This window comes from Canis lupus, chromosome 26 (assembly GCF_003254725.2).
Source record: "Canis lupus dingo isolate Sandy chromosome 26, ASM325472v2, whole genome shotgun sequence".
In the NCBI taxonomy this organism is placed as follows: Eukaryota; Metazoa; Chordata; class Mammalia; order Carnivora; family Canidae; genus Canis; species Canis lupus.
The window spans coordinates 24,809,575-24,835,351 of NC_064268.1; the positions used below are offsets into that span (position 1 = coordinate 24,809,575).

The 25,777-nt window shown below is 41.0% G+C and overlaps 2 protein-coding genes and 1 non-coding gene across 5 annotated transcripts in view; 2 read left to right on the forward strand and 1 right to left on the reverse strand.

Moving 5' to 3' along the window:
* The window catches only part of PISD (phosphatidylserine decarboxylase), a 43,242-nt gene extending 26,960 nt beyond the window's left edge, over nucleotides 1-16,282 (reverse strand). The window contains exons 1-3 of one of the 3 annotated variants that reach the window (XM_025474628.3): nucleotides 16,142-16,282; nucleotides 5,705-5,784; nucleotides 1,944-2,119 (exon numbers count right to left, since the gene is read on the reverse strand). In XM_025474628.3, the coding sequence (XP_025330413.1) occupies nucleotides 1,944-2,119; nucleotides 5,705-5,784; nucleotides 16,142-16,206 (321 nt within the window). In that variant the 5' untranslated portion in view covers nucleotides 16,207-16,282. Of the gene's footprint in view, nucleotides 1-1,943; nucleotides 2,120-5,704; nucleotides 5,785-16,141 lie in introns of those variants that run through there. The other 2 variants (XM_049101850.1, XM_049101851.1) reach the window with 2 other exon arrangements.
* LOC112676330 (60S ribosomal protein L10-like) lies at nucleotides 16,258-23,923 on the forward strand. The gene is made up of 4 exons (XM_049102134.1): nucleotides 16,258-16,400; nucleotides 18,042-18,103; nucleotides 18,192-19,062; nucleotides 23,734-23,923. The coding sequence occupies exons 1-3, from the start codon at nucleotides 16,258-16,260 to the stop codon at nucleotides 18,521-18,523; spliced, it is 537 nt and encodes a 178-aa protein (XP_048958091.1). The 3' UTR covers nucleotides 18,524-19,062; nucleotides 23,734-23,923.
* On the forward strand, nucleotides 18,027-18,160 carry LOC112677061 (small nucleolar RNA SNORA70). Its single transcript, XR_003146830.1, has one exon. It is a non-coding gene; the product is annotated as a small nucleolar RNA SNORA70 (small nucleolar RNA).
* Nucleotides 23,924-25,777: the final 1,854 nt, after the last annotated feature.

Below are 25,777 nucleotides of genomic sequence, written 5' to 3' on the forward strand. Positions count from 1 at the left end.
TGTGGCCATTTTACTCAAGCAAAAGAAAAATATCTAACTTAAACCCGGCTCTTAACCAGTAGAGGCTTCTGATTTCACGCTGAACTAGGCCACTCTGATCCAGTGTTCTATTACTATCCAGGCCCTAGAGTTTATAAGCCAATCAACCCCATCCTCTTTACAAACCATCATCTTTCAGGTATTGACTCATACAAGGCAGTAATCCTAATTATACAAATGGTGAATGCTAAATACTACTGACATTAGTCTTTTATGATTTTGGAAATCACAGATTTCTTCCAAATGTAGATTCTTTTGGAGACCTTTGAAATTGGTGGGAGTGTGCTGAAAGCATTGATGGGCTTAATACAATGGAAATTTAACGGACTTATATCTTATTTGGAGTCATTTTCCCCATCCTGAATTTAATGAATAAAAGAAATTTGACATGGGATGCCTGGGTGGCTCAGCGATTGAGCATCTGCCTTTTGGCTCAGGGCGTGATCCCAGGTCCTGGGATTGAGTCCCACATTGGACACCCAGCAGAGAGCCTGCTTCTCCCTCTGCCTATGTCTCTGCCTCTCTCTCTCTGTGTCTCTCATGAATAAATAAAATATTTTTTTAAAAAAGAAAGAAAGAAATTTAACACATTAAAAAAATAAAAAAATAAAAAAAGTATGACTCACATACTACACAATTATCCTTCACCAAAAGGATTTTGTCATATACTACCAGAAGACAGAAGGCTTTTTTTTCTCTTGCTCTGACATAGGCTATTATAAAGCCCAAGGCATATGAAAAGGCTAAAAAAGGGCAGATATATATGGGCAAGCAAAAAGGGATTTCTTCGGGTAACAGTCACATCTGGATCTTTATGGCCAGCTGACTAAATCAGTTTTACAGGACTACTGGAAATCAGATGAAATCTTTACACTGGATTCTACTGGAGGAAGAGGGTCAAAACCAAAATCCAAAACAAGTCTTTGGGAGGAAGCCTATAATGTAGCACATAATGCCAATGCCAACAAATATTCCTAGATATACTATGCTAAAGCTAGAAGGAATCTCAGATGGGTTCCAATCCAACCGGCTTTTTAATTGTTTATGCTATTTATAGCATAGTCACACACAGAAGACCAGATGGCAAGTGACAGGTTCAAGGTCACAAGGCTCCTAAAGAACATGGTTAGGACTTGCCTTCAGGACCCACATGCTCTGGCCACTGGATTCAGCTGAGCGAGATTACCAATATGGAGAGGCTCATGAGGAAACCCAAACACATCATTCCAAATGCCATAAAGTCTCTACTTTCACCACCACCCCTTTTTCCCAGGCTATCAGATCTACTGATATTTCACACTTCTCCTTTGTTAAATTATGGCTGAAAAGAAGGCATTTTTAACTTTACACCTTAATATTCAATTTCAACATTTACTGAATGTCTACTCTAAGTTAGGTATCATCCTGGGCCCCTGGAGGGCAACTGAGTAACAGAGCTCATTGTACGTCATAACATGGTTCAACAACATTAAAGCCTGCCTCTACTGTGTGGCCCTGTTGTGGGGGTAGCATTTTGAGCAATAGCAATAAAAGAATTTGATTATTTCAGTCTGGTTCCTGGTAAGAACTCATCCACATCACAAAGGCCGACAGTTTCAGCTTATTAGAGCAGTACATGAACGAGTAGGATACCAGCCCCAACATAAGGCATGAACTCTGAGGATTTTAATAGCAGATAACTTCTCAGAGCCCTTGGGGAAATCAAGGGTAGGTCTGGATGCAGAAGGGAAGCCCAACATAATGCCAAAGACATAACATCTGTGTCTGGCCAAAAACCCACAGGAGACATGAGCTCCAAAAAAGCACATTTCACTTTTTCAAACATTTCAACTTTGGGGCAATTTAAAAAATGACAGATTAATTGTGCTAAATGAGAACTCAAGGTGGTTCCACTTTGGTCCTACCTCCCAGTGACCAGCAAGTTTGGGTGGAATCTCCAACCCCAGCTTCTCCAGCTCTCGCTCCCTGTACTTCTCATACTGCCGGTAACCTGCATAGCCACTGCCTGTCACCAACAATATGGGCAGGGGCCGTAGCAGGAACAAGGTGCGGGCAGAGGCAGTGTGGACTCTTCTGGCATCTGTAACAAAAAACAGAACATTTTGAAACTGGGAGAAGGGACAGGGATGGATCATACAAGCAGCACTAAAACAAGACCCAGGATATGTCAGTGCACCTCCAAAGTCCTCATTAAAGGTTACTGGACCCTGAAGGGGTTTGACAGGTGGCTGCAACCTTGAGTCACTATTAAGACCCTTCTGGGGGGGGGAAAAAAAAAAAAAAAAAGACCCTCTGTTTTCAAATTCTACCAATAAGTAAGAGACAAGCATCTTTCCTATCAAATTATAATGCACCTCAACTGCCACCATAGCCAGAGAATTTAAGATGAAAACACTGAATCACAAAGAGGTCAAGTAACTAATCAAGGTTGCCCAGCTGGCTACCACCCGGTCCAGGATAAGAAGTCAGGGACCATTTCTCATTCAGGACTCTCTAATCTTACTTTTACAATCCAGGCCCAATTCTGACTAGACACTAGTATTCTCAAATGCAAACTCCCATAAGCTCTTACAATTCAATAATAAAGAAGACAACCCAATTTAAAAATATACAAAGGGGGGGCGTCTGAGTGGCTCAGTCGGTTAAGCATCTGACTCTTGATATCGGCTTAGATCATCATGTCGGGCTCCGTGCTCAGCAGAGGGTCTAAGGATTATCTCTCCCTCTCTCTCTCCCTCCCTGGTTCATGCTCGCTCTCATGCTCTCTCTCTCTCTCTCTAAAATAAATAAATAAATCTTTAAAAATTAATAAATAAATAAGATATACAAAGGATCTGAATAGACATTTCTCTAAAGAAGATACAGAAATGGCCAATGAGCACACAGAAAGATGCTCAACATCTATTATGGGTTGAACTGTGTCCCACCCCCCCTCCAAATTCATATGCTGAGTCCTAACTCCCAGTAATACAGAATGTGACCTTACTTGGATATAGGGTCTCTAGAAAGGTAAACAAGATAAAAATATGGTCATCATGGTAGGCCCGAATCTGATATAACTGGTATCTTTACAAAAAAGGAAAATTTGGAGACAGACATGCTCATAAAGAGAATGCTGTGTGAAGATGAAGGCAGAGATCAGGATGATGCTTCTACAAGCCAAAGAAGCCAAAAATTGCCAGCAAACCATTAGAAGCTAGACCAGAGATATGGAACAGATTCTCCCTCACAACCCTCAGAAGGAAGCAACACTGTGACATCTTGATCTCAGACCTCTAATCTCCAGAATTTGAGTAAGTTTCTACTACTTAAGCCACTCGGTGGTACTTTGTTAGAGAAGCCATAGCAAACCAATACAACATTGTTAGTAATCAGGGAGATCCAAATCAAAACCACAGTGAGATAAATAAAAAAAAAAAAAAAACCACAGTGAGATACCACTTCACACTCACTACAATGGTTATAATCAAAAAGACAACTAGGTGTTGGCAAGGATATAAAGAAAGTAGACATTCATGCACTGCTTAAGGGATTGAAAAATAGGACAGCCACTTTGAAAAAGTTTGAATGGCAAATTCCTCAAAATGTTAAACATAAAATTACCATTATGACCCAGCAACTCTGCTACTAAGGATATTCCTGAGAGAAATGAAAACTACATCTACACAAAAACTTGTACAAGAATGTTCAATAGCGGTCAAAAAGTAGAAACAACCTAAATGTCCATCAACAGGTGAATGGATATATAAAATGCTGTATATCCATACAATGGAGTATTATTTGATAATACAAAGGAATGAAGAACCTTGAAAACATTATGTGAAAGAAGCCAGCCACAAAAGGCTGCATATTGTAAGATTTCATTCACATGAAGTGTCCAGTATAGGAAACATACTACAGACACATAGATTAGTGGTTGCCAGGGGCAAGGGGTAGGGAGAAATGGGGAGTGATGGTTTAATGAGTCAAGTGTTGTTACTGGCTTGGGGAGGGAGCGTGGGGAAAGAGTGAAAATGTTCTAAAATTTAATAGTGGTGATGGTTGCACAACTCTGAATATACTACAAACCACTGAACTGCACTTTAAAAAGATGAATTTTATGGTATGCAGATTATATCTCAATAATGCTGTTATTAAAATCTGAAGAGCTGGGCAGCCCGGGTGGCTCAGCAGTTTAGCACCACCTTCAGTCCAGGACATGACCCATGTCGGGCTCCCTGCATGGAGCCTGCTTCTCCCTCTGCCTGTGCCTCTGCCTCTCTCTCTGTGTGTCTCTCATGAATAAATAAATAAAATCTTAAAAAAAAAAAAAATCTCAAGAGCTAAATTAAAAAAAAAGGTTAAATTCCCAGTAGCCTATACTAAACCAAAGTATACCCTTCTTACTGCATCTTGACTTCCAATGGGAGGAAACCTTCCTTTTTTTTTTTTTTTTTTTTTCTTTTTTATGGCGGGGGGAGGAAACCTTCCTGTTCCCAACATCACTATCCCCCTACCACATTTTGGCTGTTGCTGTTTCTTCTTTTAATGAGCAAGTATGGATGTCACTAATCTCTCCCATCTTCTAATTATTCCTAATGAACTCTTACTATTTCACAACTAAATATTATACCTCTGACCAAGAAAGACTGACCAAAAAGCAAATTTTTTTTCCACTTTCTGAAATATTTGCTGACAAGAGATCTGTTGTACCCTCCTCACTGCAGTGAGCCACTATCCTAGACTGACTAGTCACACTCTACTGAATGCTGTCTGCTACACTAGCCCCTTCTTCAGTTATATCTCTCACCTTCTCAAAGGCTTACTTTGCCTCTCCAAAAAGTAGTAAGTAGAGAGAGCCCTCCACTACTGACCACCCCTCTGCTGGGCTTATCACTTTATAAATACACAGCTTCTCTGCAGATCCAAGACCATGGCTCAATTTCTGAGGGTGCCTCCCTTCTATCCTTCATGTGATTCCTACATGCTCCAGGATGCAAATCCTAACTAAATAAGTAGCACCCAGATGTGCTATTAACTACCATAATAAACATTTGGTTTTTGCTCTCTTTAACCAATTTATTTTACTTCCAAGGTACTCTCACTAAACAATTCAAAATGCCTTCTGGTATGATCGAATAAAAAGGATATCTAGATAAAGATGACAGAAGATTTTTGTACGGATTTAAATGGCTGCTTACAAAACCAAAAAAGTTCATAATCTACAATTTTGATGAGGGTATGGGGAACTGATGTACTCACGAGCACTTTCTGCTCATATGCATGTAAGCTGGGACAACCTCTCTGAAGAACAATTTGGCCTAAATACCAACTTGTAAAATACGTAACTCTTTTGATCCAGCAATTCCAGCTCTATATATCTGTCCTAAAGCTATGCCAAGATATGTTACCACAGAAATGTCTATAGTACAAAAAGCCTAGAGACAAACTTAAATGTCCAACACCAAATGGCATTCAACAGAACACTATGCAGCCAATAAAAATGATGAGGTAATAATCATTAGCACTTCAGTGATAACTACATGCCAGACACTCTAAGCACCCCACAGATATAAAATCATTTAATTCTAATAACAATCCTGTGCAATAGGAGCTGTTTATCCCAGTATACCAAGAAGCAAACTGAAGCACAGAGAGGGCAGCACCACCTTTAATTGCTACTTACTTGTATAGAAGGCTCTGACAGGAAGCTTCCTTAAGGGCTGTAGGAAATGGCTCATGGTAGTGTTCTCACAGTGAAGGAGGCTACAATTAAGCAAAAAGAACTATTAAGCATTTATCTTAAAATAATTTTTTTTAAAGTAGGCTCCACACCCACGTGGGGCCTGAACTCAAAACCCTAAGGATAAAGACCTGGGCTGAGATCAAGAGTCAACCACTTAGCCAAATAAGCCACTCCAGCACCCCTATCTTAAAAAAAAAAAAAATTAAGATTTTTTTTTTTAATTAATTAACTTACGTATTTGAGAGAGAAAAAAAGAGAGCAGGAACATGGGGAGGAGTCCCTTTCCCACTTGTGCTCTCTCTCCCTCTCCAATAAAATTTTTTTAAAAATTACTAAAAAAATACGATGGGGTGCCCGAGTGTCAGTCGGTTAAGTGGCTGACTTTGGCTTGGGTCATGATCCCAGGGTCCTGGGATCAAGCCCTACATCAGGCTCCCCACTCATGTTCTCTCTCAAATAAATAAAATCTTTAAAAATATTTTTAAAATGTGCATCAATTGGCAAAACTTGGACATAATGTATAAATTCAGTAATAGTCTTATATCAATGTTAATTTCTTAGTTTTGACCACTGTACTGTGGTTGTGTAAGAAAATGATCTTGTGGGGAAAAAGGCTGAAATAGTTCATAGTAAAGGGGTATGTTTGTAATTTTCTCTCAAGTGTTTCAGAAAAAAAATACACATAAAGAGAGGAGAGGGAGAGGAAGGGAGAATGGTAAAGCAAATATAGTCGACATTTGGGGAATCTTCGTAAAGGGTATTTGGGAATTCTATTATTTTTATAACTTTTCTGTAAGTCTGAAACGATTTCACAATAAAGTCATTTTTCTTAATGAAGCCCAAGATCATAATAGCCAGTACTCTTACTCAAAGCCACATGTTTCTATACCACAAAAGAACTGTATGCAGTCTTGTAAACATCTAGCCCCTACTGGTTAAAGAATTTTTTTTTTTTTTTTTTTTTTTTTTTTTAATTTATGATAGTCACACAGAGAGAGAGAGAGAGGCAGAGACACAGGCAGAGGGAGAAGCAGGCTCCATGCACCGGGAGCCCGACGTGGGACTCGATCCCGGGTCTCCAGGATCGCGCCCTGGGCCAAAGGCAGGCGCCAAACCGCTGCACCACCCAGGGATCCCTGGTTAAAGAATCTAATACTGGCAGCTGAAATTTTAAATTTTAAATGTTTGACCTGGAAAAAAAAATGACACAAACAAACCACATGGAACTATTCTAATTTACGTCAAGACACCTGATATAGAATTTTTTTTTTTTAAGAAATAAGAACATCATTTTTTTTTAAGATTTTATTTAAGGGCACCTAGGTGGCTCAGTGCTTGAGCATCCACCTTTGGCTCAGGTCATGATCCTGGCATAGAGTCCTGCATTGGGCTCCCCACAGGGAGCCTGCCCCTCTGCCTGTGTCTCTGCCTCTCTATGTGTCTCTCTCATGAATGAATAAATAAATAAATAATTTTTTAAAAAAGATTTTATTTATTTATTCATGAAAGACAGAGAGAGAGAGAGAGAGAGAGAGAGAGGCAGAGACATAGGCAGAGGGAGAAGCAGGCTCCATGCAGGGAGCCTGACATGGTACCCGATCCCGGGACTCCAGGATCATGCCCTGGGCCGAAGGCAGATGCTAAACCGCTGAGCCACCCAGGGATTCCCCAAAATATTTTTAAAAATAAATAAAAATAAAGGTTTTATTTATTTGACAGAGAGAACACAAGCAGGAGGAGCAGCAGAGGGAGAAGGAAAAGCAGACTCCCTGCTAAGCTGGGAGCCCAATGTGGGGCTCAGTCCTAGGACCTCAGGATCATGACCTGAGCCAAAGGCAGATGCTTAACTGACTGAGCTACCCAGGCATCCTTGATTTGGAATATTTTAATTCTTCTTTGTGGTTACTTTGCTATTCTGTCAAGATACTTTGACAGCCTTCTCAGAAAAAAAAACAACCAATGACTTTTACAGCTTTCCATTCTAAGAAAACATTATTTCTGATTTTAGTTTGTTTCTGTTTTTCACCTTCAACCAGGGAAGGACATCTTCCCAGAGGCAGTAAGAAAGGACTGCCAGAAAGGAAAGCATTTATGAACTTTTACTTAATAACTGGATCTCTCCTAATCAAAGAGCAAACATCTCTTTCAATTCAGATAGCATTTTGGTTTCCCCAAATTTTGTGTTTTGTTTTGTTTTTTTAAGATTTTATTTGTTCATAAGAGACAGAAAGAGAGAGGCAGAGACATAGGCTGAGGGAGAAGCAGGCTCCAGACAGGGAGCCTGATACAGGACTGGATCCCAGGACCCCAGGATCACAACCTGAGCAGAAGGCAGAGACTCAACCACTGACCCACCCCCCTGGGCCCCTCCCCAAATTTTGACCTAAAATCTTAAGTAAAGGGACTATGTACTTGTCAGTAAGTGTTTCTGTTTTTACTAGAGCCCTTTATGATAGAAGCAATAATTTAATAAAACTGTCTACATTGCTACTTTTGTGGAAAATAGAACTGCATTTATGACCTTCATGCAATAATATTTACTTTCATGGATATTTAGTAGTTACACCTTACACAGATACCCTGCAAACAAGATCAGATTTAGGCATCTTCATTTTTTTTTTTTAAACTTGAAATTGACTTAAAAACACCCTCATAGCACAGTGCTAATAGGGCTAATGTGATGAATCTGATTCTCTGATTGGCAAGTCAGGTCTGTATGGTGAAAAAGTATGGGACCATGATAATCACCCCACTAAGGCCAGAGAGACATACAGCTATTAACACAAAGAGGGTAATGTTTCAGTATATGAATGTTCTTTCAGCACTGAACAATGCTCATCTCTTAGACTGGAAACTCCCACTATAAAAGCTAAAAGCCTCCAACCCTGCTTTCCAAACAGAATTAGAACAAGAAATATAAAAACTGACTAAAGGTACATTGTTGTGCTCTGTACACTGCTGTATTATGTCTTCCAGAATGAATGCTGAACCAAACTAAAAGAATGCTTGCAAACTTTTGAATAAGGCTTTTTTCCCCTTTGGCTGGGGGAGGTATGAATGAGAGATAATTGTCTATCCACTGCAACCAGACACATAGCACTCAGGTGGTTTCTCTTGCATGTGGGTCTTCCCCCTTTGGCCACCCTGTCCCAGAACAGATTGCTTGGCTTTCTTGTATACCACTGTAGCCCCAACTCCTAGAAAAAAATGCCGGCAAATGCATCATTACACCAACTTGTCTTTTACTACTGGATCACTTCTATCTTCATATAAATGCTGTACTTTCTCCAATCTTACATAAACACTGTCTACCATGTATCCTCCTCCAGCTTCCACACTACTTTTCTTTCTCTCCTTCATAATAAGCTCACTGTCAACCATAAAAATCCTAGAAGAGAACACATGCAGCAACTTTGTTCTAGATAGGCCCTCTGAGGTGAGGGAAACAAAAGCAGAAATAAACTACTGAGACTACATCAAAATAAAAAACTTCTGCACAGCAGAGGAAACAATCAACAAAACTAAAAGGCAACCTATAGAATGGGAGAAGATATTTGCAAATAACATATCCAATAAAGGGTTGCTATCCAAAATATATAAACTTATAAAACTCAACACTCAACAAATAATCCAAATAAAAAATGGGCAGAAGATATCAGCAGACATTTCTCCAAGAGGATATCCAGACGGCCAAAGTCATATGAAAAGGCCCTCATCGTTTGTCATCAGGAAATGCAAATCAAACCTATAATGCAGTATCACCTCACACCTATCAGGATGGCTAAAATCAACACAAGAAACAGGTGTTGGCGGGGATCCCTGGGTGGCGCAGCGGTTTGGCGCCTGCCTTTGGCCCAGGGCACGATCCTCGAGACCCGGGATCGAATCCCACGTCAGGCTCCCGGTGCATGGAGCCTGCTTCTCCCTCTGCCTTTCTCTCTCTCTCTCTCTCTCTCTCTCCCTCTCTCTCTCTCTCTCTCTCTGTGACTATCGTAAATAAATAAAAATTAAAAAAAAAAAAAAAGAAAGAGAAAAGATACAGGTGTTGGCAAGGTTGTAAAGAAAAAGGAATCTCTTGCACTGTTGGTGGAATGCAAACTGGTGTAGCCACTGTGGAAAACCATATGGAGGTTCCTTAAAAAGTTAAAAATAAAACTTATGATCTAGTAATCACACTACTGGATATTTACCCGAAGATTACAAAAACACTAATTCAGAGAGATACATTACCTCCATGTTTATAGCAGGATTATTTACAATAGCCAAGATATAGAAGCAGCCCAAATATCTATCTACTGATTAATCGGTAAAGATGATGTGGTGTGGGGATGCCTGGGTGGCTCAGTGGTTGAGCGTCTGCCTTTGGTCAGGGCATGATCCTGGAGTTCTGGGACTGAGTCCCACATTGGGCTTCCTGCATGAAACCTGCTTCTCCCTCTGCCTATGTCTCTGTGTCTCTCATGAATTAAAAAAAAATAAAATCTTTAAAAAAAAAAGATGTGGTATGTGTATACATAGATACATACATATAAATATATGGATAATGTATACACATACACACACACATATACATATAGTGGAATATTATTCAGCCATAAAAAAGAATGAAATCTTGCCACTTGCAATGACATGAATGGAGCTAGAGGGTTATGAAATGTTAAGTGAAATAAGTCAGAGAAAGACAAATAACAAATGATTTCACTCATATGTGGAATTTAAGAACCAAAACAAATGAGAAGAAGGCAAAAAAGAAAGAGACAAACCAAGAAAGAATTTCCTAGAACTATAGAGAACAAACTGATAGTCATCAGAGGGGAGGTGGGTAGAGGAATGGGTTAAAAAGGTGACAGGGATTAAGGAGTGTAGTTGTGAAGAGCACTGTATGTTATATGGAATTGTTGAATCACTATATTATACCTCTTTTTTTTTTTTTAAGATTTTTTTTTTTTTAAGATTTTATTTATAGGGCAGCTGGGTGGCTCAGCGGTTTAGCGCTGCCTTCAGCCCAGGGCCTGATCCTGGAGATCCAGGGTCGAGTCTTATATTGGGATCACTGTATGGAGCCTGCTTCTCCCTCTGCCTCTCTTTCTCTCTCTCTCTCTCTCTCTCTCTCTCTGTGTGACTATCATAAATAAATAAAAAAAATAAAAAAAAATAAAATAAAATCTTTTAAAAAAGGAAAATTAAGGCAATATCCATGTACTTTAAAAAAAAATTTTTTTTAAGATTTTATTTATTTATTCATGAGAGACACACAGAGAGAGGCAGAGACACAGGCAGAGGAAGAAGCAGGTTCCTTGCAGGGAGCCTGATGTGGGACTCAATCCCTGAACTGGGATCATGCCCTGAGCCAAAGGCAGGCACCCAACTGCTGAGCCACCCAGGCGTCCTGGGTGTCCCAACAGGCACACACGGATGGGTCAGTGGTGAGTGTCTGCCTTTGGCTCGGGGCGTGATCCTGGAGTCCCAGAATCGAGTTCCACACTGGGCTCCCTTCATGGAGCCTGCTTCTCCCTCTGACTATGTCTCTGCCTCTCTCTGTGTGTCTCATGAATAAATTAAAAAAATCTTAAAAAAAAAATAACTGGAAGTTTGTACCTCTTGATCTTCTCACCCTTCCTCCTTCCTGAAACATTCCCCTCATGTGGCTTCTGGGACCCTGATTTTCCTCCTAGCTCTCTGGTCTCTCCCCTAACTTCAAACTGTTGCCATGTCCAAGGTTCGGATCTCTTCACCGAATACATGCTCTTCCTAGAGTTGCTCATCCAGTCCCCAGCCTTTATTTATTTTTATTTTAATTCCAATATAGTTTCAGTTGTACAGTTGTACAGTTGTTCAGTTTCAGGTGTACACTATAGTGATTCAACAATCCATAAATCACCCAGTACTCATCACAAATGCATGGCTTAATTCCCATCACCCATTTCACCCATTTCACCCATTTCACTCCCCCAGTCACCTATCTTTAAATAGCCACACCTGATGATTCCCTCACTACTCTTTCAGAGATGTCCAGATCCATTATTTTCAACTGGCTACTCAACATCCCTACTCTGCATCATCTCAAACTGAGTTTGTCCAAAACACGATTCGCCTTCAACCTGCTCTTCCCCATAGAGGAATCCATCTGTGGTGAGACTAGTCAGATATTTATCAAATCTACTTCATCTTCTCCCTGGACACCCAAAAACGTGGTGTTTCCCAACCTCCTTTGCAGTAGGGTGTGACCAAAAAACTGCATTCTAACCAATGTGAAAGCCATTCAGGTTTCCCAGGCATCCACACCCAGGCTTTCCCCTTCAGCCTGTTCTCAGCAGACAAACATGAAGAACTTGGAGAGCCATGTGCTAAAGACAGCAGGAGCATCCTTGCATTACTGTTGCCCAATCAGGAGCACCCACTGGGACTTTAGAAAATCAAGACATAAATTTTTACTGTGTTGTCACTGAGATCCTGGGGTTTACCTGTTACCATAGCAGCATTACTATAATACATCATCTCAGCAAAAGGTACCACCCTCCAGACAGCTACACAAATCAAAACCCTAAGACCCATTCTCATAGAAGTCTCTTCTTTCTCACTATCCATATTCAGTCCACTAGCAAGACAGGAAGACTCTTCCTTTAAAATATATCTTTATCTGCCTAGGGGCACCTGGCTGGCTCAATTGGAATAGCATGCAACTTGTTCTCAGGGTCGTGAGTTCAGGCTAAGTGTAGAGATTTTTTAATTAAATAAATAAATAAACTTAAAATATGTATACGTGTATCTTTATCTGCCTATTTCTTGTTGCCATCACGCCCCAGCCCAAAACACCAGATTCTCTTAACAGATGACTGTGAAGGCCTGTTCTCCAGTTTTCACTCTTGGCCCTCTATATTCTACTCACTGCAAAACAGCCAGAATGATCTTTTCAAACCAAAAAATAAAACCAGACCCTATATACTGGTCCTTGCTGGATTCTCAAATATCCTGCTGCTTTCCCTCTCTTCCTTATTCATTCCTGTTGACACTTCTAGTACCTACCACACCTTTGCCACTTTCCACACCTTTGCATTTGATGTTTGTTCTACTAGGCACACCCTGCTATGTGGCTCACTCCCTTATCAGCCAGTTCTCTGTGAAGAGTTTTCCTCCTCAGTTTGGCTCTCCTGAATACCATATGTCCAAGAGTTACCCCTCTCAAGCACTAACCCTTTAATTACCTTATTTTTTTTTAAGATTTTTATTTATTCATTCATGAGAGACACAGAGAGAGAGAGAGAGAGAGAGGCAAAGACACAAGCAGAGGAAGAAGGAGAAGCAGGCTCCATGCAGGGAACCCAACGTGGGACTCGATCCCGGGACTCCAGGATCAGGCCCTAGGCTGAAGACAGGGGCTAAACTGCTGAGCCACCCAGCGATCCCCACCTTATTTTTTTTCATACCACTTCTCGCTACCTGGAATGAACAGATTACATATGTATGTGTACATATATGCATATATATACATGTATATTTGTGTATCCACTTGTTTACTGTCCATATTCCTTGATGAACATAGGGGTTTGTATGCCTTCACTGAACTCCAATCTCAATGGTGAGATTAAGCCCCAGAGAGATGAACGGATAAATTCAACCAGATGTCTATTCTAGGTGGTGACTCATGTGGGCATCCTGTAAGCAGGTGATTAAAGCCTATTAGTGAGCACACAAGTCTGACAGTATGGCTCATTGCCACTCACTAGCAGTATGACTTTAGAAACGTAATTAATTCTCAGCCTCAATTTCTCCACCTGTAAAAACAGGATCTACCTCATTAAGATTATGTGAGACAATCATGAAAAACTGGTACCTAGTTACATATTACTATTATTTAAAGTAACAGAGTTTATATTCAGCTGGCACAGGCTGGAACGCCTGTATCAATTATCTATGACTAGGGGCACTTGGCTGGCTCAGTCAGTGGAGCATGTGACTTGTGGTCTCAGAGTCGTGAGTTTGTACCCTAAGATGGGGGTATAGATTATTTATATATATATATATATTTATTACATTTATTTATTTATTTATTTATTATTTATTTATTTATTTATAGATTACCTAAAAAAAAAGTTGTCTATAACCAATGTCCATGCTGATTGGTCTATGCCCATCATTATATAAAATAACATTATCTCTGGTGGTGAATGCTTTAACTGTGGTCTTTCTATCTCCCCTGCTTTCTGAAGCTATGAAAAGCTCTCCTGAAAAGCAACTGGCAGATCTGAAGAAGGCCTTATTCCACATTCTATCTTGCATAAGTGTGGAGTGTTTTCTCTTTCTTCTACTAAACCACAAAGTTCTTTAAACACAAAGCTGATTCCAAATGCTGTATCCTTTAACTCCTCTCCTCCCTCCCTTCCTCCATGGTCCCTGGCACTGTGGTTTGCAGTTGGAATGAATGTCATAAATACTTCTGAAAGTCTTGCATAAGCAACTTCTCCCTAGGTACTAAGTCTACACTTACATGAACCTAAGAATCATCTGGGGCACTTTCCGTCCCAACCTACTACACCAACTAAATCTGAATTTGGCAGCAAGGTGGGGATATACCTGGGAATCTCAATTTCTAATAAACATCCACCCTATTATTTTATCAAGTTTGGAAAACATGGTCATTAATTATCACCCAAAATATTGCTTTCTCTTTGTTCTGTCACCTGCCACACATCACCCAGTTACTGAAAACTCCCCTCCAATATGAGGCTTTCATTTATATGTTTCACAGACATGCTTTACTTAAAACTTAAGAAAATGTTGTCTGTTTTTTGTGTGTATCAATATATGATACCTTTGAAATTAGGGGTTCTTATTGTGCCCAAATCCTCATTCCTTCCAACCACTACACCTAAATCCAGCCTCATTTATCTCCACTGATACTAAAGTAGGAGTCCCTGTTTCCAGCCCCCTTTTTAATGACAAGTGAGTGAGTACATCCTCTACATCATCATTAAAAAAAAAAATATCTGAAGAGTGTCATTTTTGTGAAAATATCAGAGAGGATGACAAAACATGAGAGACTCCTAACTCTGGGAAATGAACAAGGGGTGGTGGAAGGGGAGATGGGCGGGGGGTTGGGATGACTGGGTGACGGGCACTGAGGGGGGCACTTGGCGGGATGAGCACTGGGTGTTATGCTGTATGTTGGCAAATTGAACTCCAACAAAAAAAATTTTTTTAAAAAGAGTGTCATTTTTTAGTCTTTCTAACTGACACAGTTTAAGTAAATTCACAGCTGACTCATACACAGCACAGCTGGTATTAACATCAGAGAACCAGAGACCCCTCAGTCCAAATCCTAACCGTTACCCCACACTGATGAGCCCTCTTCTGAGAGAACTACACCATTTCTGAAGAGTCCATGATAAGGGAGAAAAGCTTTCATGGTAAGGCCAATCAGTTTCTGTTCCCTCTCAGCCCAAATCCAGTGCCCTTTGACTTCCCAAAATTACAATGACAGGTCACCACCTCTGACCACAGAGCAAGTTTTGGTTAACGCTGACAAAATTAACCCTGCCAGAAAAACAAAGATCACCACGCATTTCTCAAACCCTCGCCCTTTGAAATGACACCAAGCAGCAGACTCTGAGTCATATCTACCAACATTTTAATCCATTTTCTGAGAGTCTAGATGCTCCCAAGGTATTTCCGAATTAAATGCCCTCATGGTGGGCAGCCTGGGGGAAAGGTCCTTGCGTGACAGAGGTAGCCTACTCGAGGTCCTGGCTCTACTAACGGGCTGGGTAACCCTAAGCAAGTCCCTCACACTCTCAAGGCCTCAATTTCGCCAATTCCAAAAACAGCTGGATTTAGATGACCCCTCATGTCTCTTCCAACAAGAGTTGGGAGCCAGTCCCCAAAATAACCAAACTCTAATTCCTTATGGACTATTTGCGATTACCGAATCCAACCTCTTCGCTTCAAAGATCAAGAATCCGAAAGGAAAGCCCCTGACTCCCAGTTCCAAGCTCTTCCCACATCTCACCGCCCTTCCAGGAACACCACCCCCGAAAGAGGCGTGCAGTCCAACCTCGACTCTACCGGGGGACAAGCAGCTGATTCTATCTGCTTTGTTCGTTTGGGTTGTTGGGGTTTTTTGTTGTTGCTGCTTGTCCCCTCTGCACTTCCACCTACATGGAAAGGGCAACGCGAGAGCGCTTAAGCCAGATCCTAAATAAACCCAGACCTCCCTACGCGCCGGCAGGCACACCAGCTCCTGAGCTCTAGGTGAAGGTGGATGGCTCTGCCTTCACTCGCCCCCTCCTCAGGTCGAGCCCGCAAAAAAACAAACGATTTCTTCCTCCCGGCGGCCCAGGCCGCCTCCCACCTTTAGACAGCCTCCCCAGGTAGCTATACCTGCTCCGCCACGGCGTGACCCCGCGTAGCAACCTCAGACACCGCCACCCCACGGACGCCGCCATCTTGTCTCCTCCTTCTTGGCGGACCACGCCCCCTTCTCACACTCGTGGCGCATGCGTGTGACGTTGACGAGCATCGAGCTCACGGGACCAATGAGGAACGCGGTGGGCTGTGGGCGGAGACGGCTAAGCCCCGCCCCATCGATGCTCCCCGCCCCATCAGCCCGGCCGTCTGGGAGCCTCCAGGGCCAGGTGAGGTAGGTCTGCCTCGTGCGAAGTCAGGGCCTGGGTGGAGCGTAGCCACTCTTCCTTCTTCCCTGTGGCGTGCGTTTCCTCGTGCGCCTGAAAAATGAGTCACCCAGGATCCAAGAATATATCAGCTTGGATGGAGAAGCTAAGGCCAGCCACGACTGGGATACCATTTATTCTGGGCTTTCTAAGCGCCAGGCTCCATTCTGAGCTCTTTGCCTGTATGGTGTGTCGTTCTTATTTTCCCAAACTGGGGAAATACAGCTCCACTTTTTCCAACCCCAGTCTGCTAATCATAGTTGTCTTCACCAGATATTTGATACAAGAGGGATATATTGCCTGGTGCCTGCAGTTATTTCTGTGTGGTTATTTAAGCTCAACTAGTGTACAACCAGCCCCTCCAAGAAACCTAAGGTTTCCTGTTGGAGGGGAGGCACCTCCTTCAATGGGCCTTTAAAGTATGGGGAGGGGGAGAGTATAGAATTGGTTTTACTGTTCAACTAAGACTAATAACTCAAAAGGAGTGGGTGGGGTTATTTAAAAATAAAGTGCATTCGGGGGATCCCTGGGTGGCGCAGCGGTTTAGCGCCTGCCTTTGGCCCAGGGCGCGATCCTGGAGACCCGGGATAGATAGATAGATAGATAGATAGATAGATAGATAGATAGATAGATAGATAGATAAATAAATAAATAAATGCATTCGGGAAAACTGAAATATCCTCATGCAAAAGAATACGGTGGACGCTAACCTTATACCATGTATAAAAAGTAACTAAAATGAATTAAAGACCTAAACTTAAGAATTAAAACTATAAAACTCTTTTTTTAAAGATTTTATTTATTTATTTATTTGTTTGTTTGTTTGTTTGAGAGAGCAAGAGAGGGGCACCTGGGGTGGCTCAGTAGGTTAAGTAAGCATCTGCCTTCTACTCAGGTGGTAATCCTGGGGTCCTGGAATCAGCCCTCCCTCCCTCTGCTCCCCACTCCCATCAGAAGTGCGGCTGCTTTTCTCTGCACCTCCCCCCTTTCTCATGCTCCCTCTCCTCTCTCTCTCTCAAATAAATGAATAAAATCTTTTTTAAAAAAAAAAGAGACCACGGGGCAGCCCTGGTGGCGCAGACTGCAGCCCTGGTTTAGCGCCGCCTGCAGCCCAGGGCGTGATCCTGGAGACCCTGGATGGAGTCCCACGTAAGGCTCTCTGTATGATACCTGCTTCTCCCTCTGCCTGTGTCTCTGCCTCTCTCTCTCTCTCTCTCTCTCTCTCTCTCTCTCTCTGTCTCTCACGAGTAAATAAATAAAATCTTAAAAAAAAATAAATAAATAAAAAGAGACCACGGAAGGCGGGGGGAGGGGGCAGAGGGAAAGGGAGAAGCCGACTCCCTGCTGAGCAGGGAACCCCCCACAAGGGGTTCCACTCTGGGCTCATCCCAGGCCCCTGGGATCAAGATCTGAACCCAAGATAACCCTTTAATTGACTAAGCCACTCAGGCACCCCAAACTATAAAACTCAAAAAAAATATAAGGGAAACCTTCATGACTTTGGACTCGGCAACGATTTTTTGAGTGTAACATCAAAACACAGGCAACAAGAACAAAATAATATCAATTGAACTTCATCAAAATTAAACTTTTGTCTGCGGCCAATTAAGCCGACTGTGCTCTTTCTCCATGGGGGCCCAGTGTGCCATGGCTGCAAACAGTAGCCTCCTTGGTAGTGTATGCAGCCTGTTGATTGTATGGGTTGCCCTAAGGGACCTTGGAGACAGCCCTTTGTGGTCGACTTTGAGGTCTGACATAAGGCTATCTCCAATCTAGGCTGCAGACAGGTATGCGAGGTGCCTTTGGGAAGCCCCAGGGCACAGTAGCCAGGGTCCACATTGGCCAAGTCATCATGTCCATCCGTACCAAGCTACAGAACAAGGAGCATGTGATTGAGGCCCTATGCAGGGCCAAGTTCAAGTTCCCTGGCCGCCAGAAGATCCACATCTCCAAGAAGTGGGGCTTTACTAAGTTTAATGCGGACGAATTTGAAGATATGGTGGCCGAAAAGCGGCTCATCCCAGATGGCTGTGGGGTCAAATACATCCCTAATCGTGGCCCCTTGGACAAATGGAGGGCTCTCCACTCATGAGAACCTTGCACCACCCGAACCTTACTCATGCCCACCAATAAATCCTGCTTCCTGTCAAAAAAAAAAAAAAAAAATTAAACTTTTGTGCACCGAAGGACACTATCAAGAGAATTCAAAGACAACCCACAAAAAGCAAGAAAATATTTGTAAATCCTAAATCTGATAAGCATCTAGTATCCAGAATATAAAAAGAACTCCTAAAACTTAATAAAAAAGGACAAAATAATGAGCAGACATTTCTCCAAGGAAGTCATACAAATGAATATAAGATGCTCAACCTCACTAGTGATTAGGGAAATGCACATCAAACCACAATGAGATACCAACTTCACATACATTAGAATGATTATAAATTTTTTAAAAGATTTGATTCATTTATTTGACAGAAAGAGAGAGAGCAAGCAGGGGGAGCAGCAGGCAAAGAGACAGGGAGAAGCTGACTGCCCAGTGAGCAAGGAGCCCAATGCAGATCTCGATCCCAGGACCCTGGGATCATGACCTGAGCCAAAGGCAGATGCTTAACCAACTGAGCCACCCAGGTACCCCCAATTTTTAAAAAAATGTTAAATAACAAGTGTGTGTAGGGATGTGGAAAACCTAGAATCATTGTGTATTGCTAATGGTAAGGTAAAATAGTACAGTTCCTATGGAAAATGATTTGGTGGTTCCTCAAAAAATTAAATATAGAATTATCATATGATCCAGGAATTTCACTCCTAGGTATATACCCAAAAGAACTGAAAGCAGGGACTCAGATAATTTGTACACCAATGTTCATAGCAGCATTATTCACAATAGCCAGAAAGTGGATTTATAGATGAATGAATAAACAAAATATGATATATCCATATAATGGAATTTTATTCAGCTATAAAAAGGGGTCAAGTGTCAATACATGCTACAACATCTATAAACTTTAAAAACATTATGGTAAGTAAAATTAGCCCCCCACAAAAAGACAAATATTGTATGATGCCATATGAAGTACCTAGAATAGGAAAATTTATAAACGGAAAGTAGAATAGAAATTACCAGAGGCTAGGAAGAGAAGAGATTGGGGAGTTAATGGGTACAGAGTTTCTGTTTTGGATGATAAAAAAAAGTTCTAGAATAGTGGCAATTGTTGTCTAACATTGTGAACATACTCAATGTCACTGAATTTTACACTTAAAAATGTTATGTATACTGTAGCAATTTTTTAAAAGTCAGTTGAGGGGTGCCTGGGTGGCTCAATTGGTTGGGCTCTGCCTGCAGCTGGGGTCATGACCTCAGAGTCCTGGGATAGAGTCCCACATCAGGCTTCCTGCATGGAGCTTGCTTCTCCTCTATCTGTGTCTCTGCCTCTGTGTGTGTGTGTCTCTCATGAATAAATAAATAAAATATTTAAAAATAAATTTAAAAAGAGTTTTTTCTAGGTATAACTCCTTTATCAGATACATGATTTGCAGATATTTTCTTCTATTCTGTGAATTGTCTTTTCATTTCTTGATGGTGTCTTTGAAATATGAAGTTTTTCATTTTGATAAAGTTCAATTTATCTACTTTTTCTTTTGTTGCTTATGTTTTTGATGTCATACCTAAGGATGATTCATCAAAACCAAGGTCGTGAAAATTTATATCTATATCTTCTTCTAGGAGTTTTATAGTTTAAGACCGATTCATTTTGAGTTAAGTTTTATACAAGGTGTGAGGTAAGGATCCAACTTCATTCTTTTGCCTGTGGCTGTTCATTTGTCCATTGACTGACTTCCTTAGCTTTTTTTTTTTTTTTTTTTTTTTGAGATTTTATCCATTTATTTGAATGAGAGAGAGAGAGAGCACAAGCCAGGGGAGAGGCAGAGGGATAAGCAGACTCCCCACTGAACAGGGAGCCCAATGCTGGGCTTTATCCCAGGACCCCTGGGATCATGACCAGAGCTGAAGGCAGACACCTGACCTACTTAGCCACCCAGGCACCTGATATTCATAGTTAAATCAACCTTGCATTGCTGGTCATAGTGTATTATCCTTTTTAATATATTGCTAGATTTAATTTGCTAATATTTTATTTAGATTTTTTGCATCTACATTGAGAGAGAGTAAACTATTATTCTTTCTCTCTTTCTTTCTTGCGCCTTTCTCTGGTTTTTGTTATCATAAATTAATGTGCACTTCTCTTTTTCAATTATCTGGAAAGTGTAAGATTGGTACTACCTCTTTCTTAAAATTTGGAAAAATTCATCAGCAAAGCTATATGTGTATGGAGGGAGATTCAATTATGGATTGAATAAGTTTAATAGATGTGGGGCACCTGGCTGGCTCAGTCAGTGGAGCATGCTACTCTTTTTTTTTTTTTTAAGATTTTTATTTAATCATCAATGAGAGACACAGAGAGAGAGAGAGGCAGAGACACAGGCAGGGGGGGAGAAGCAGGCTCCATGCAGGAAGCCCGATGTGGAACTCGATCCCGGGACTCCAGGATCACGCCCCTGGCCAAAGGCAAGCACTAAAACGCTGAGCCACCCAGGGATCCCTGCATGCTACTCTTAATCAAGGGGTTGTGTTTGAGCACCACGTTGGGTGTAGAGATTACTTAAAAATAAAATCTTAAAAAAAATTTAATAGATGTAATATTTGCTCAGGTTTTCTATTCTTGTGTCGGTCTGGTAAATTGTCTTTTCTTCTAGGAATTAATTCATTTAACCTAAAATTTCAATTAATTGACACAAATTTATTCCTAACATTCTTTTGTATTCTTTTTCATGTCTATAGGATTTTTAGTGATGTACTCATGTTCTTTCCTGACACTGGTGAATTTATGAATTCTCTCTTTTTTTCTCTTCTTGGTCATTCTCGCTAGAGGCTTAAAATGTTATTAATTTTTCAAAGGACACATTTTAATTTTGATTATTTACTCTATTATACATTCATTTTTCTTATTTTATTATTATCTACTGAGCTGTATTATTTCTTTCTACTTTCTTTGGGTTTAATGTACTGTTCTTTTCTAAATTTTTGAGAATACTTAGAGCATTTGTTTTTCAGTATTCTTTTCTAATATATGCATTTTATGTTTTTAAAAGATTTTATTTGTTTATTCATGAGAGGCAGAGACATGGGCAGAGGCAGAAGTAGGCTCTCCGCAGCAGCCTGATGCAGGACTCGATCCCAGACCCCGGGATCATGCCCTGAGTTAAAGGCAGACACTTAATTGCTGAGCCACCCAGGCGTCCCTAATATATGCATTTTAGGCTATTACTTATTTCTAAGTACAGGCTTAGCTATACCTTCTATTTTGAGCTACCATGTTTTCAATATTATTCTGTTCAAAATACTTTTCTTTAAAGATTTTATTTTTAAGTAATCTCTATACCCAACGTGAGGCTTGAACTCACAATCCCGATATCAAGAATCACATGCCCCATCCACTGAGCCAGTCGGGTGCCCCTAAAAGACTTTTTAAAAAATCGTTACTTTTTTAAATTGAAGAATGATTCACACATTACATTAGTTTCAGGAGTACAACACAATGATTTGATAATTCTATATGTATTAATCTCAATGTATTAAAGTACATTGTGGGGGCACCTGGCTGGCTCAATTGGTGAAGCATGTGACTCCATATCAGGGTTATAAGTTTGAGCCCCATGTTAGGTATAGGGATTACTTAAAATCTTATAAGAACTCATAAAGTAGGGGCAGCCCCGGTGGCACAGCGGTTTGGTGCCGCCTGCAGCCTGGGGTGTGATCCTGGAGACCTGGGATCGAGTCCCACATCGGGCTCCCTGCATGGAGCCTGCTTCTCCCTCTCCCTCTGCCTCTCTCTGTGTGTCTATGAATAAATAAATACAATCTTTAAAAAAAAGAATTCATAAAGTAAATTATGATTTATTCTTTGACCCTGAAGATAACCATGTATTGCTTAATTTAAAAAAGACTTTGGGGGGATCCCTGGGTGGCACAGCGGTTTGGCACCTGCCTTTGGCCCAGGGTGTGATCCTGGAGACCTGGGATCGAATCCCACATCGGGCTCCCGGTGCATGGAGCCTGCTTCTCCCTCTGCCTGTGTCTCTGCCTCTCTCTCTCTCTCTCTCTGTGACTATCATAAATAAAAAAATTTAAAAAAATAAAAAAAAATAAAAAAGACTTTGGGTTTATCTAGTTTTATTTTTATTTGTAACTGATATTTAACACAACTCCACTGTGTTCAGAGAATTTACTTGGAATTTCAATCCTTTGTATTTGTTGACATCTGCTTTGTGGCTCAAATATGGTTAACGTTTTTTTAAGATTTTATTTATTTATTTATTTATTTATTTTTATGATTTTATTTATTTATTCATGAGACAGAGAGAGAGAGAGAGAGAGAGAGAGGCAGAGACACAGGCAAAGGGAGAAGCAGGCTCCATGCAGGAGCCTGATGTGGGACTGGATACCAGGACTCCAGGATCACTCCCTGGGCCAAAGGCAGTCACTAAACTGCTGAGCCACCGAGGGATCCCCTATTTATTTATTTTAGAGAGAGAGAGAGAGAGAGAGAGAGAGCACATGAGCAGGGGGAGGAGCAGATGGAAGGAGAAAGCAGACCCTTCACTGAAAGCATAACTCGATGTGGAGCTTGATCCCACGACCCCAAGACCATGCCTGGAGCCGAAACCAAGAGTTGGCCACTCAACCAACTAAGCCACCCAGGTGGCCTGGTTAATTTTTAAAATCTCTCTCTCTCTCTTTTTTTTTAAAGATTTATTTATTTATTCAGAGAGAGAGAGGCAGAGACACAGGCAGAGGGAGAAGCAGGCTCCATGCAGGGAGCCCGACTTGGGACTTGATCCCAGTTCTCCAGGATCACAACCCGGGCTGCAGGCAGCGCTAAACCACTGTGCCACTGGGGCTGCCCTAAAATATATATCAATTAGGTTAAATTGATTAATACAGGTTTTCAGATTTTCTATAATCTACTAATTTTTGTTTACCTGTCCTATCAGTTGAGAGATGTTCATATCTCCAACTATAATATAGATTTGTCTATTTTTCTTTTTAGTTCCATCTATTTTTATTTAACGTTATTTCAATATTTATACAAATTCTAGATTGTTATATTTTCCTGCTGGGTTGGGCCCCCCCCTTTTTTTTTTACCATTATGAATGTTCCTATTTGTCTCTAGTAATGCTATTGCCTTGAAGTCTAACCACATCTGTTTTTTTTTTAATTTTTTGTTTATTTATGATAGTCATACAGAGAGAGAGAGGCAGAGACACAGGCAGAGGGAGAAACAGGCTCCATGCACCGGGAGCCCGACGTGGGATTCGATACCGGGTCTCCAGGATCGCGCCTTGGGCCAAAGGCAGGCGCCAAACCGCTGCACCACCCAGGGATCCCTAACCACATCTGTTATTAATACAGCTATGCTTTTTGCTTTTTGTTTGTTGTTTGCATAGTACAACTTTTTCATCATTAGGTCTTCAGACTCTGTGTGCCCTTGCATTTATAGTGTGTCTCTTTTTTTTTTTTTAAGATTTTATTTATTTATTCATGGAGACACACAGAGAGAAAGGCAGAGACACAGGCAGAGGGAGAAGCAGGCTCCATGCAGGGAGCCCGATGTGGGACTCGATCCCGGATTCCAGGATCATGGCCTGAGCCAAAGGCAGAGGCTCAACCACTGAGCCACCCGGGCGCCCCTATAGTGTGTCTCTTATAAGCAGCATATTATTGGGTCTTGTTTTTTAACTTAGCCTGACAATATTTATCTTTCAATTGGATTTTTAGGCCATCAATTAAATTATCAAAAAATTGGATTTAAATAGACTTTCTTACATGTATTTTCTATTTGGCCAAATGTTCTATATTCTCTTTTTGCTCACCTACTTGTGGATGCATCAAGTTTCTTTAATAATTACTCTACTCTTTCCCTTTTGTTAACTGATAGTACCATTTCTGTACTAGTCTTTCAGTGGTTACCCTAGGAATTAAAACATATATGTTTGTCCTTTTTTGTTTAGATAAAATTCACACATACAGAAATACACAAGTCTTTTTTTTTTTTAAGATTTTATTTATTTATTTATTTATGACACAGAGAGAGAGGCAGAGAGAGCCCAACATGGGACTCGATCCCGGGTCTCCAGGATCAGGCCCTGGGCTGAAGACGGCGCTATATCGCTGAGCCACCTGGGCTGCCCCACAAATCTTAAGTATAATTCAAGCCATACAACCGCTAAACCCAGGCAAGATATAGAACCTTACCATTATCCCAGAATGTTCCTTCAATCTCTTTCACACTATCTCTGCTATCCATCAGCAATCACTGTTCTGACTTTTAGCACTATGTTACTGCAGCCTGTTCTTGGATTCACAAAAAATGGAATCATTCTGGGGTGCCTGGCTGGCTCAGTCAGTAGAGCATATGACTTTTGATCTTCAGGTAGTGAATTCAAGCCCATGTTGTGATAGAGATTATTTTCAAAAATTTAAAAATTTTTCGGCGCCTGGGTGCCTCAGCAGTTGAGTGTTTGCATTTGGCTCAGGTCATGATCCTGGGGTCAAGGGATTGAGTCCCTCAGGGAGCCTGCTTCTCCCTCTGCCTGTGTTTCTGCCTCTCTCTCTGTGTCTCGTGAATAAATAAATAAATAAATAATTAATCTTTAAAAATAATAATAAAAGTAAAAAAATAAAAAAGCTTAAAAGTTTAAAAAAAAAATCTTGTTTAGGGCAGCCTGGGTGGCTCGGCAGTTTGGCGTCTGCCTTTGGCCCAGGTCGTGATCCTGGAGACCCAGGATCGAGTCCCGTGTCGGGCTACCTTCATGGAGTCTGCTTCTCCCTCTGCCTGTGTCTGTGCCTCTCTCTCTCTCTCTCTCTCTCTTTCTGTGTCTTTCATGAATAAATAAATAAAATCTTTTTAAAAAATCATATTTATTTATTCACGAGAGACACACACAGAGAGAGAGAAGTGGAAACACAGGCAGAGGGAGAAGCAGGACCCTCCTCATGCCCTGAGCCTAAGGCAGACGTTCAACCTCTGAACCACCTAGGTGTCCCCCTGCAAAATTTTTAAATGGAATCATTTAGAGTGTTTTCAACCTCTTCTGCTTAGAATAATGTTTTTGAGATGCAAGCATGTTATTTTTACTACCAAGTAATATTCCATTATACAAACACACCACAGTTTGTCCCCTCTCCTACTGATAGGCATTTGAGTTCTGGTTTGGAGTTATTATGAATAAGACTACTGAAACTTACTTGTACAAATACTTTTGCAAACAGAAATTTTCATT

Excerpts from the sequence above, each read along its gene's own strand:
- LOC112676330 (XM_049102134.1), top strand. The coding sequence starts at position 16,258 with ATGCGTGTGACGTTGACGAGCATCGAGCTCACGGGACCAATGAGGAAC. Across the intron at positions 16,401-18,041 it reads AGCCTCCAGGGCCAGGTGAG|CCGACTGTGCTCTTTCTCCA; the intron begins GTAGGTCTGCCT and ends CGGCCAATTAAG. Across the intron at positions 18,104-18,191 it reads TGCAAACAGTAGCCTCCTTG|GCTATCTCCAATCTAGGCTG; the intron begins GTAGTGTATGCA and ends GTCTGACATAAG.